General features: G+C 48.8%; 1 protein-coding gene and 1 long non-coding RNA gene across 2 annotated transcripts; one reads left to right on the top strand and one right to left on the bottom strand.

Annotated features, from left to right (window-relative positions):
- Positions 1-37: 37 nt before the first annotated feature.
- Positions 38-3,100, bottom strand: LRG1 (leucine rich alpha-2-glycoprotein 1). The gene is made up of 2 exons (XM_004008594.5): positions 3,015-3,100; positions 38-1,681 (listed from the first exon to the last, which is right to left on the bottom strand). The coding sequence occupies exons 1-2, from the start codon at positions 3,044-3,046 to the stop codon at positions 673-675; spliced, it is 1,041 nt and encodes a 346-aa protein (XP_004008643.3). The 5' UTR covers positions 3,047-3,100; the 3' UTR covers positions 38-672.
- A 1,566-nt stretch (positions 3,101-4,666) lies between these two features.
- LOC132659872 (uncharacterized) lies at positions 4,667-9,879 on the top strand. Its single transcript, XR_009600825.1, has 2 exons — positions 4,667-4,957; positions 5,471-9,879. It is a non-coding gene; the product is annotated as an uncharacterized LOC132659872 (long non-coding RNA).
- The last annotated feature ends 2,236 nt before the right edge of the window (positions 9,880-12,115 follow it).

Genomic DNA, 12,115 nt, shown 5'->3' with positions numbered 1-12,115 from the left:
ACTTGAGAGATGCAAGGAGCACAGTGAAACCATCCACTTCTGTTCAACAATTATTTATTAGTTAAACTCCACCTGATGCAAAGAGCCAACTCTTTGGGAAAGACCCTGATACTAGGAAAGATTGAGGGCAACAGAAGAAGGGGAAAGCAGAGGATGATCTGGTTATTAGATAGCATCACTGACTCAATAGACATGAATTTGAGCAAACTCCAGGAGATTGTGGAGGACAGAGAAGGCTGGTGTGCTACAGCCCATGGGTCGCAGAGTCAGACAGGGCTTAACAACAATACAGTCTGACTCCAAGCTGAGTGATGCTGGGTAAAACGAAATCCAGTCCAAGGTCCTGCACTCAGAAAACCACACACAAAGTGGGGAGACAGAGCCAGACTGAGACAACTTCAGTGTGGGGCCAGGGCAGGCTGGAGGAGCCAGAGACCAAGAGGTCTGAGAGATAGGGGGAAAGAAATTTCTGGAAGAGGATACAGCGTGAGCAAAGGCAATAAGGAAGGAAAGAAGTTTCAAGGCATGTTTTCGGAAGCCTGGACAAAACAGATTCCAAAAACTATGGGAAGCCCAGTCTCCCCCTTAGAAAGGGGGATTATTTTCTAAGTGGGGTGCACTGGCCTATGAAGACTTGCCTCCCCAGCCCAGCCCCAGTCCTCGCCCGGGGCTTCAATGGGACTCAGCCACAGCCAGGAGCCTCTGGCCCTTCAAGGCCTCAGGGCCGGAACAGCGTGTATGATTCCGGAAGAACATCTTATCTTTATTGGCTACCAGCCAACGATAGAGATCGGCCAGGTTCTGGTCACAGATCCAGGGGTTACTAGAGATGTCAAAGCCATCCTTCAGGTTCCTGGCAGCCTTCCCCAGGGAGGTCCAGAGGCCCGTGGGCACTGTGGTCAGCAAGTTGTTGGAGAGATCCAGCATGTCCAGTTTCTGCAGACCTCGGAAGGCGCCGGCTGCCACTGAGGCCAGCCTGTTGTCATTCAGGAAGAGGTAGCGCAGTTTTGGCTGGGGTGCCAGAAGGCCCTCTCCGAGCACCCGCAGTCTATTGCCCTCCAGATGCAGCCGTTCCAAGTTCAAGGGGCCCCTCAGAAGGTCAGGGGGCAACGTCTGCAGGTAGTTATTGCTAAGGTCAAGGGTGAGCAGGTCGGGGAAATTCTCCAGGAGCCCAGGGGGCAGGGAGTGGAGATTGTTCTCAGACAGGTCTAGATGACGTAGGGCTTTCAGGCCGTGCAGCCATGAAGCTTCCAGAAACTTCAGCTGGTTTCCCTTCAGCACCAGGGTGCAGAGGGCAGCTGAGATCCGGAAGAGGCCAGGGGGCAGCCGGGTCAGGGAATTGCGGGTCAGGTCGAGCACCTTTAGTTGGGGCACGGGCAGCAGGAACTTGGGGGAGAGGTCCTCCAGTCTGTTGCTGGAAAGGTGGAGTTCCTGGAGGTTAGGGACCCCCTGGAGGAAGTCGGCAGGCAGCTGAGTCAGGTTGAAGAACTCCACGGCCAGAAAGATGGTGTCAGCTGGGAGGCTGTGGGGGATTTGGGCAGGTGGCTGGCAGGAGATGGAGCTGCCATTGACTGAGGAGGACACCAGACAGGCTTCAGGATTTGGGGTGACCCCCTGGGCTGAGACTACAAATAGCAGCAACAGGAAGATTCTAGAAAGATGGGAGTCCTGGCCCACCAGCCTGCAGGCAATGACAAAAAAGAGCTTAATAAGTCAAAATTAAGATGTTAGATACCCAGCAAGATAAAAATACACCCAGAATCTACCGGCTTCTTACCATCTCTACTCTCACCAACCCAGACACTGCCACTGCTTTGCTGGTCTGGAATAATGGAGTCACTTCCTCTTTTAGCTTCCACCCTTGCTCCTCCTGCCCCCCTGGAGCTGCCAGAAGTAACTCTTGTTCCAGGAAGAATTATAATTCTACAAACCCTGAGTTTCTTAGTCTGATCCTTAAATACTACCCTTTCCTATTGCCAGTCCAACCTCAATACGCTATTAATTATTTGCAGTTTAACTTGCTCATTTCTTCTGCTCTCACTTGTTTTCTGGGTCATTTCTTATCTCCCTGGTTCCGTGTTTTGAAGGCAGAGCCCACAAACTTTTATTCTCCCTGCAAAGTGCCAGCTCCGATGCCCCCTCCTTTCCACAAAGCTTTCTTGACTCTCCCAAGCAGAAAACTGTTTCCTCTTGGGGACCAGCTGGGGTTTCTGCTCCTCATGGTCCCTCCAGCAGTGCTGCCCCAAGCCCAGCAGCACCAGAGACCACCTGAACACCCTTGGTTGCTACAACCCAAGGGCCACTTGGGGTTCCTGTGCTGTGTGTATGAGTCAGCTACAAACTGACGCCTACCATCTACCTCTACAAGGATTAAATAATGTGCTGCTGCAGCTGCTGATTTTCAACACCCCCTGAAAGGAGTTCAGGGTGGAGAGCAGAAATGAGGCACTCTGTGCTTGGGGGTGAAGTGTGAGGTGGCAGTGGGCGGGGGCAACTGGCAGGACAAGTCTTCAGGTACTTATTTTCAGGAGCTACTTTTATGAGCCCAGTCCTTATATCTCCTTATATCTAGAAAAGCACTAAAATCCTTCATAGTGATGAGTGCTCCCTGTGACTAGCGGAAAGCTTCTACCAAACAAACAAACAAACAAACAAACAAAATATATATATATATGCTTGATTGCATGTACTCCCCCTTCCCAAAATCACATCTATACTGACCTCCCCACCCCTGCCTCTTTGGAGCAGTCTCTCAGAGCTATCTGAGGTGCTGTTTCCCAGGTTGCGGTCCTCATTTTGTCCCAAAGAAAACTGAACTTGCAACTCTCGCATTATGCATTTTCTACATCGACATACGGGAGTGAGTCTGTCCTTTGGAGCAGCCTGAGTGTCAGTCTGCTCCAGCCTGTGGGCCAATGTCTGGACCTGGAACTTCAGTGGGTCAGACAGACTGTCCGTATATCTCCGCAGTGTTCATGTCAGTTCTGCCCAGGACGGGTCGGGTAGGGACCTACCTCTGTTTTCGCTCTGGGTTCCGAGAGGACATGGTGGCCTCTCTCTTTTGCGTCCCGGTTCCCTTGGTCTAGCAAGGTGGCCTTATACCAGCCTAAGCTAGGGGCAACAACTGTAGGGAAGTCTCCACCCACATCCTGTTCCTGATAGGGGCTGACCTGAGCCTGGCCGGGGAGGGGTGGGGGTAGGGGGTGGGGTAAGGGAGGGGTCAGGATTGCAAAATTGCTTCCTGGAAAGGGAAGGACAGGCAGGGGGCTGCCCACCCCTTTCTTGACCCTGTTTCTACCTAGTTTTTCTTTCCCCAAGTCCTGCTTTTGGAGAGTGGGTTCCCAAGGGTCTCTGAGGCTGAGTTCCCACATCTCCTAACCTAAGAATCAAGGGTCAGGTTTGCAAGGTGCCAGTCTGTCCTGGGGGATGGGGACATCTCTTTGAGCAAGAGGTACTATTTACAATAAATTTGAGCAACCTGGAAGCTCAGTGGAGAGAATAACAACAACAACAAAAAAACACTTGTTTTAAATTCACGACACATTCTTTTATTTTTTAAAATAAAATCATTTTAAAAAATGGAATTCAAAAGCAAGTGATGCCAAAAGTCCCCACAGTCTTTGAACGTTGGCCTGTGCTGTGTGCTAAGTTGCTTCAGTCATGTCTGACTCTTTTCGACCCCATGGACTGTAGCCCACCAGGCTCCTCTGTCCATGGGATTTCTCGGGCAATAATACTGGAGTTGAAGGAGGAAAGGAACAGGCCAAACTGACTCCATCTTGAAAAAGAAGGAAAGTCCATCTTACATTCCTGGTGAAATCTGGATTATGTGCTTGGTAGCCATGGAGATCACATACCTATGGGCAAATAGGCCTTCCAGACTGGTAGACACCAGATTCTATACCGAGATTTCCCTTCGCCAGAAAGAATGTAATAATCCCGTATGTAGTCAATCACCTTTGTAATCTTTATGGGCCCATTGGTGTAGGTTACAATGAATAACCAGCTGACCCTTCTGATTATGAACCATGGCTGTAACCTGATTGTATCTCCCTTGAACATTTTCCAGGCTAGGTTTAAGGAATTTGGGGATGTGGGCTTGAGCATGTACACTTAAGGTATATAAGGTTTTCACAAAAGTCAGTCAGTGTCCCTGGCTAAGGAGGAAACCCTGACTAGGACCCGTGTAGTAAACTGCATTCCACAATCCACGCTGCATTTCTGAGTGAGTTTGTTTCCCGGAGCGTTTGGCTATAACATTTAGTGCGTTGGTGGTATAGTGGTGAGCATAGCTGCCCTCCAAGCAGTTGACCTGGGGAGCTCCTCACTTTGAGGAGACAAGTCCCATTTGGGGCTACTCCAAGGCCTCACGGCTCAAATCTTCTAGAGGGGAGAATGTGCCTTGCCCTTCTGGAAAGATTCTGTTCCTTGAAGCCTGGATCTTTCATTTTAGTGGGTAGTGGATGGCAGCAGGGGAGTTGAGCACTCAGGTAAGGAGGTTCCCACTCAGCAGAGTAGAAGAGGGGGGCCTGATCAAACCCCCTGGGAGGGAATGGGAAACAGTGACCGTGAATGTTACAAAGGAGATGATGTCTGCATCGTCTTGAGGTAAATTATTAACAGCCGATTGCGAGAGGGATTTTGGGGGAAGAAACTTGGTCTTTGTGTGCTCATATTCTGCCCTCCCTGAGGAGGTGTCCCATCTGTGAAATTCCTGACCCCCTCAGAATTGTCAGGCTAGAAGGAGGGGGATACATAAGTGAGTACGAATTGGCTTTTCCGGAGACAGCCTGGGATGTGGGATATTTAACCCTTCTGTGTTTTCATCTGCACCCAGTGAAGCTCACCAAGGCAGAATGGACTTTAAAAGTTAACGGAGAAACAGTCGTGGACCACGTGGTGTTCTGGTTTGGCCGCACTGACCGGCAGGTGAAGATCTCCTTCTGGGATCTGGCAGGTAAGGCTCTTCTCACCCCAGTCAGGAAGGAGGCGGAATGGTGATTTAAATGTTTCACTGAGTGGAAATAACAGAAGTACTTAGAGTACCGAGAACTTTGTAGACAGAATGAAAAGGAAAAGTAGAAGAAGGCCCAAGAAGGTAAGCAAGATGAGGGGAAGTGAATCTAAGGCAACCGTATCGGAGTGCAGGATTAAAAATTTAAAGAAGGGATTAGGAGGAGACTATGGGGTGAAGATGAAGCCCAACCGCCTCCACATACTCTGTGAGGCCGAATGGCCCCCTGTGGGAGTAGGATGGCCTCCAGAGGACACCAAGAACTTAAAAATGGTGGCAGCAGTCCATGCAGTAGTCACAGGAGAGCCGGGACACCCGGATCAATATCCATATATTGACTTATGGCTAGGGTCAGCTCAAGACCCTCCTCCTTGGATGAGGTTCTGTATCCAGAAGGGAAAAGGAAAAATATTAATAACACAAAAATTAACTGGTGATGAAAAAGAAATTCTATAGGATTTGGATGGGGAGGACCTGCCCCGCCCGCCGCCGAGTGCTCCACCAGGACCAGACGCCGCCTTAATGCCCTACCCAGGGCCAGGTGAAGTTCCTGCAGCAGCCGCTGCTCCTCCACCAGCTTCCCTGGAGATTGTGGCGCCCCCATTCCGGCAGGCTCCCATCCCCGTCCCCGGTGGTAGGAGCTAGGAGCCTCTGGTCAACGCCTCCAGGATTACACCTCGGCCGGACCTCCCAGGCTATACCCAACCCTCCCGGTGAGTACAGACGAAAAGGGGGAAGGAAAAACAGAAATTAGACAGAGGCTGCATTCCGCTCAGGAACACGGGGTAAAAACCCCCACTGCAGCTGCCCCTCAGAGAGGTACAACAGCCCCCTGTCCAGGACGCAGATGGACACTGCCACCAGCTTCCTGTAGCCTATTTTCCTCTACGGATATATTAAACTGGCAGAGACACACTCCACCGTACTCAGGGGAGCCACAAGGTATGATTAGACTAGTGGAGACTATTTTTTTCAAACCTACCGCCCTACATGGGATGACATAATCCAACTGCTAGTCTCCTGTCTCAGCACTGAAGAAAGACACAGGATCCTAACTGAGGCCAGAAAATGGCTAGGAGAAATGGCACCTGAGGGTACTGTAAACCCACAGTGGTGGGCAGAACAGGTTGCCCTTGATGAGATGCCCAACTGGGACTCTAACACAGAGGAAGAGAGGGGCCCCCTGGAGAGATATGGGGCAGCTATTTTACAAGGCCTCAAGCGGGGGGGCCTGAAAACCTATGAATATGGCAAAACCCTCCAAAGTGATTCAAAAGGAAACCAAATCACCCTCTGAGTTCTACGGAAGACTGTGCAAGGCGTATAGACTTTATACACCAATAGATCCAGAGGCCACTGGGTCTCAGATGGTAATAAATGCAGGCTTTGTGTCTCAAGCCTATCCCGAAAATGTCAGATGAGGGGACACCAAGTGACTTATGAATTTTTATCATCCCTGAATGCTTAGTACCTTTGTTGGGAAGAGGCTGTCTAAACTGGGGGCACAAGTGGCCTTTTCCCCCCACAAAAGACCCACTCTTTGAGTGGGCTCAACCACCTATTTACTCTCCCTCTTGGTAACCCAAGATGAATGGAGGTTGCACCATCTCCTGGAAGGGAAAACAGATGGGCTAAACAGTTGAGAAAGAGAGAGAGAGTTAACTCGACAATTCCCTGAGATCTAGGCAGAAGACAACCCCCTCCCCCCCCCCCCCCCCCTCCCCCCGCCACCCTGACCCAGGCTTGCAAAACAACAAGCCCCAGTGGTAATATAACTAAAACCAGTTACAATTACACCAGCACCAGCCTTGGGCATGCCAGACCTTGCTAAGCTGTTTACATGACTGAAAAGTACAAGGTGACTATGGGAGTGTTGACCTGGACCATGGGGGCATGGGACAGACCCATGGCTTATCTCTCAAAACGGCTGGACAACATTGCTACCGGGTGGCCGGGATGCTGACGGGCAGTTGCTGCGGTTGCCTTACTGGTCCAGGAGGCAACCAAGTTGATTTTGGGCCAAGATTTGATCGTAAAAGCCCCCCATGAGGTCAACACTCTCCTGCGAGGGGATCCCCATAAATGGCTGTCAACATCCCGGATTACTCAATGCCAGGAACTGTTATGTGAGAAACCCCATGTTACCATTGAGCCTTGTCAGGCCCTAAATCTGGCCACTCTCCTTCCTGTGGGAGAAGGTGGGCCCTCATATGATTGCAAGAAAATCCTAGAAGAAGTTTATGCCAGCAGACCCGACTTGAGAGACCAGCCAATCCAGGACCTAGACTGAGTTCTGTACACCAATGGCACCAGCCTGGTGAAACAAGGGCAACGACTATCGGGATATGCAGTAGGCACGGAAGGAACCGTCGCTGAGGCTCGCTCTCTGCCGTCACACTGGTTGTTCAATGGGCTGAACTGTATGCTCTAATTCGGGCCCTCCAGCTGTCAAAAGGGAAGAAGACAAACATTTACACAGACTCCAGGTATGCTTTTGCTACTTTACATGTATGTGGGGCTTTATAGAAAGAGAGAGTTCTGACAGCCAACGGAAAGGACATTACAAACAAAGAAGAAATCTTGACTGTATTAGATACTGTATGGGAACCTGAAAAGGTAGCAGTGATGCATTGTTGGGGTCACCAAAAGGAAGACACCCCACAAGCACGGAGAAACCGACCAGCAGAGAAAGCCGCAAAACGTGCGGCTGAGAAATTTGGGGCTGCTAGTGGGGTATCCATGGGAACCTTTGTATTCTCAAAAGTGCCTGAGTTAACCTTGACTCCCCCACAGTATACCCTGGCCCAAGACCAGCTGGCTGAAGCAAAAAGGGCCACCAAAAATGAAAAAGGTTGGTGGGAACTATCGGATGGCAGGGTTACTGGTACCCAAGGTATTAGCCCCCACACTGGTAACTCAGGTTCACCAGGCAGCTCACTTGGGACATGACAAAATGGAAGAATTAATTGGAAAATATTTCTTAATTCCACGACTCTCCTCCTGATGTAGAATGGAATCCAGGAACTGTTCTGCTTGCTGACAGGTCAATGCTGCCCCTGGACATAAACAAAAAACCTCTAGGAATACAGTTAAAAGGCACTCTACCCTTTGAACATTTAGAAGTGGACTTTACTGAGATGAAACCCTGCCGATACTATCGTTATTTACTGGTCATGGTATGTACCTTCTCAGGATGGGTGGAGGCCTTCGCCACCTGAACTGAAAAAGCAAATGAAGTGGCTCACTGTCTGCTTTGAGAAATAATCCCCAGATTCGGGTTCCCAACCAGTATAGGATCAGACAATGGCCCTGCTTTGTAGCCGACTTAATTCAACAGGTATGTAAAGCTCTAAATATCAAGTGGAAATTACATAGGGCAGATAGGCCCCAGAGTTCCAGAATGGTGGAAAGAACCAACCGAACTCTTAAAGAGTCACTTTCCAAATGGATCATAGAGACTGACTGTTCATGGATGGATTTGCTTCTGGTAGCCTTACTCAAATTAAGAGTAACCCCGCGTTCCCATGGTTATTCTCCTTATGAAATTATCTACGGGAGGTCCCCTCCTATAGTGAGACAGGTGTCAACAAACTTGCCACAGATAAGGGGAGGTGAGATTTCACACAGATGGAACAACTGGCCAAGGTAATATATCAGGTAACTAAGTTTGTACAAGAAAGGGTGCCGTTCCGGCTTGGGGAACAGATTCACGAGTTCGTGCCTGGTGATCCGGTGTGGGTCAAGGACTGGAAACACGACTCCTTGGCCCCACATGGGAAAGGTCCATATACTGTTGTTCTAACCATACCTACGGCAGTTAAAGGTACAGGTATCACTCCCTGGATCCACCATACGAGGGTGAAGACAGCATACCACACAGGCCTGGAGGACGCCGAGTGGACTATGCAAAAGGACCCCGCTGATCCCCGTGAAGCCAAGATCATCTTGAAGAAGCAGTGAAGCTCTGCAAGCACCTGCTGCTACAAGGACTTGCCGGTATCGTCTTGAGACTAACCATCGTTTCAGCACAAGGAGGGACCTGTGCTAAGGTTAAAGTTGAATGTTGTGTATAAATTTCTGATTTATCTGGCAATATATCAGCCACCCTAGATGACATGAAAGGTCAGGTGAAAGCTATGACTGATGATAATCTTCCTTTGGGGACTTCTGTTCTATCAGGGGTAAAGGGTGATTGGTGGCAAACTATATTAACCGTTGCTGTAGTTGTTCTGCTGATTCTGTTATGTGGACTTTGTATTCTCCAATGTGTTGTTAACTTTGTATCACAGAGGCTGACTTCATTTACCCAAATATATACCAGGAAATCTAAAATGCAGTACACTCCGATGAGTGACACTCACACTGGAAGTTGAGAGCACCAAGAGCGGGTGATGAAGGAGGAAAGGAATAGGCCGAGCTGACTCCATCTTGAAAACGAACTAAAATCCATCTTACATTCACAGTGAACTTTGGACTACGTGCCCGGTAGCCATGGAGATCACATACCTACGGCCGAACAGGCCTCCCAGACTGGTAGACACCAGATTCCATACCAAGATTTCCCTTCGCCAGAAAGAATGTAATAATTCCCTATGTAGTCAATCACCTTTGTAATCTTTATAGCACCCATTGGTGTAGGTTACAATGAATAACCAGTTGACCCTTCTGATTATGAACCATGGCTGTAACCTGATTGTATCTCCCTTGAACATTTTCCAGGCTAGGTTTAAGGAATTTGGGGATGTGGGCTTGAGCATGTTCACTTAAAGTATATAAGGTTTTCACAAAAGTCAGTCAGTGTCCCTGGGTAAAGAGGAAACTCTGCCTAGGACCCACCGGTGTAATAAACTGCATTCCACAATCCACGCTGTCCTTCTGAGTGAATTTGTTTCCCAGAGCGTTTGGGTATAACAGAGTGGGTTGCCATGTCCTCCTCCAGGGGATCTTCCCAACCCAGGGATCGAACCCAGATCTCCTGCATTAGCAGGCAAATTCTTTACCACTGAGCAACCGGGGAAGCACAATGGTCTGGGAGGGACTAAACCTGGTTCTGAATTCTAGCTCCACTGTAACCACTTTTTGCTGTGAACTTGGGCAAGTGGCTTAAATTTCCTTGGCCATAGTTTCCCCACCTGTGAAGAGTAACCCAGTCTCTGAGGGCCCCTCCTCTTCTTTATTTCTTCAGCTGATGCTGATGTGACATTTGTTTTGACTCTTTCTCCTTTCCTAATAAATGCATCTGGAGGCTACAGATTTCCCTTTAAGAACTGTCTTAGCTGCATCTCACAGGTTTGGCTATTCAGTGTGTTAATTTCCATTAAGTTCTAAGCACTCATGTGTGACGTAGGACCTATTTTTAAAAAGAACTTTATTGGATTCGTTACAGCATTGCTTCTGTATTATGTCTTGTTTTTTTGGCCCCGAGGCATATGGGATCCTAGCTCCCCAACCAGGCGTCGAACCCACACTCTCTGCACTGGGAGGTCAAGTCTTAACCACTGGAATGCAGGGAAGGCTGGTGATGTATTATCTTTACCTGTATGCCTGACCATGGCCTCTCTTCCCCAGCCCCGTCTTTAGTCCCTGTTTGGTTGTGAGGATGATAAAGTGGACACAGAGGCGGAGAGGGAAACAGGTAGGGTGGCATAGACAGGCACAGATAAAGAAGGACAGATCACCACCTACATAAATACACAGAAACAGACAGTGGCAAAGTGACAGGGAAAGTACATAGAACCAGAACCATGGACAGAACAAGACACAGAGCCGAGAACCACAGATATGCAGAGATGGACGCACAACAACAGGCAAAGGACCTGAATAGATGTCTTTCCAAAGAAGATACACAAATGGCCAACAGGCACACGAAAAGGTACTCAACACCACTAATGATCAGGAGAATTCAAATCAAAACTAAAATGAGGGGCTTCCCTGGTGGCTCAGTGCATACAGGAAACACAGATTCAATCCCTGATCCAGGAAGATCCCACAGGCCATGGAGAAACTAAGCCTATGTGCCACGGCTATTGAGCCTGTGCTCTAAAGCCCAGAAGCTGAAAATACTGAGCCTACATACCTCAGCTACTAAAGCCTGAGCGCCCTAGAGCCCGTGCTCTGCAACAAAGAGGAGCTACTGTGAGGGGAAGTCCACGATGCACTCCAAGTAGAGAGTAGCCCCCACTTGGCACAACTAGAGAAAAGCCTGTGCAGCGTGAAGGCCCAGCACAGTCTGAAATATATAAATTTAAACCTACTAATAATTTTTAAAAAACCCACGCGATGTCACCCACACCTGTTAGAATGACTTCATAAAAAAGACAAGAGATAACAAGTGTTGGTGAGGATGCAGATAAAGGGGAACCCTCGTATGCTGCTGGTGGGAATGTAAATTGGTATAGCCGCTAGGGAACATAGTATAGGGGTTCCTCCAAAGAATTAAAAATAGAGCTGCCTTATGATCTGGCAATCTCACTTCTGGGTATGTGTCCAAAGGAAATGAAATCAGTATCTTGGAACAGATATCTGACCTCCCATATTCATTACGGGGTTAGTCACAATAGCCAAGACAGGGAGACAACCTGAGTGCCCATCTGCAGATGCGAGGATAAAGATGTGCGTATAGATGATGGAATATACTCGGTCACGCAGGCCAGTCCTGCCAATTGGGACAATATGGATGAAACTTGAGGGCATTATGCTAAGTAAAGTAAAAGCGAAAGTGTTAGTCGCTCAGTCGTGTCCAACTCTTTGTGACCCCATGAACTGTAGCCCACCAGGTTCCTTCGTCCATGGGATTTTCCAGGCAAGAATACTGGAGTGGGTAGCCATTCACTTCTCCAGGGGATCTTCCTGATTCAGGGATCAAACTCAGGTCTCCCGCATTGCAGGCAGATTCTTTTCCGTCTCAGGCAGAAAAAGACAAATGCTGAATGATCTCAGTTATGTAAAATAACCACATTCATAGAACCCCAAGAGTAGAATGGTGGTTGCCAGAGGCTGATGGGGAGGTGAAGGAAAGGGAGAGATGTTAGTCAAAGGGTAGAGAGTTCCAGCTATAAGACGCATAAGTTCTGGGAATGTAAGGTACAGCATGGTAATTAG

Source organism: Ovis aries, chromosome 5 (genome assembly GCF_016772045.2).
Source record: "Ovis aries strain OAR_USU_Benz2616 breed Rambouillet chromosome 5, ARS-UI_Ramb_v3.0, whole genome shotgun sequence".
Lineage (NCBI taxonomy): Eukaryota > Metazoa > Chordata > Mammalia > Artiodactyla > Bovidae > Ovis > Ovis aries.
This window is presented reverse-complemented; position numbering and strand designations above follow the sequence as displayed.

Coding starts and splice junctions, on each gene's coding strand:
- LRG1 (XM_004008594.5), bottom strand. CDS start 3,046: ATGTCCTCTCGGAACCCAGAGCGAAAACAGAG. Junction 1,682..3,014: donor AACCCAGAGCGAAAACAGAG/GTAGGTCCCTAC, acceptor CATTGCCTGCAG/GCTGGTGGGCCAGGACTCCC.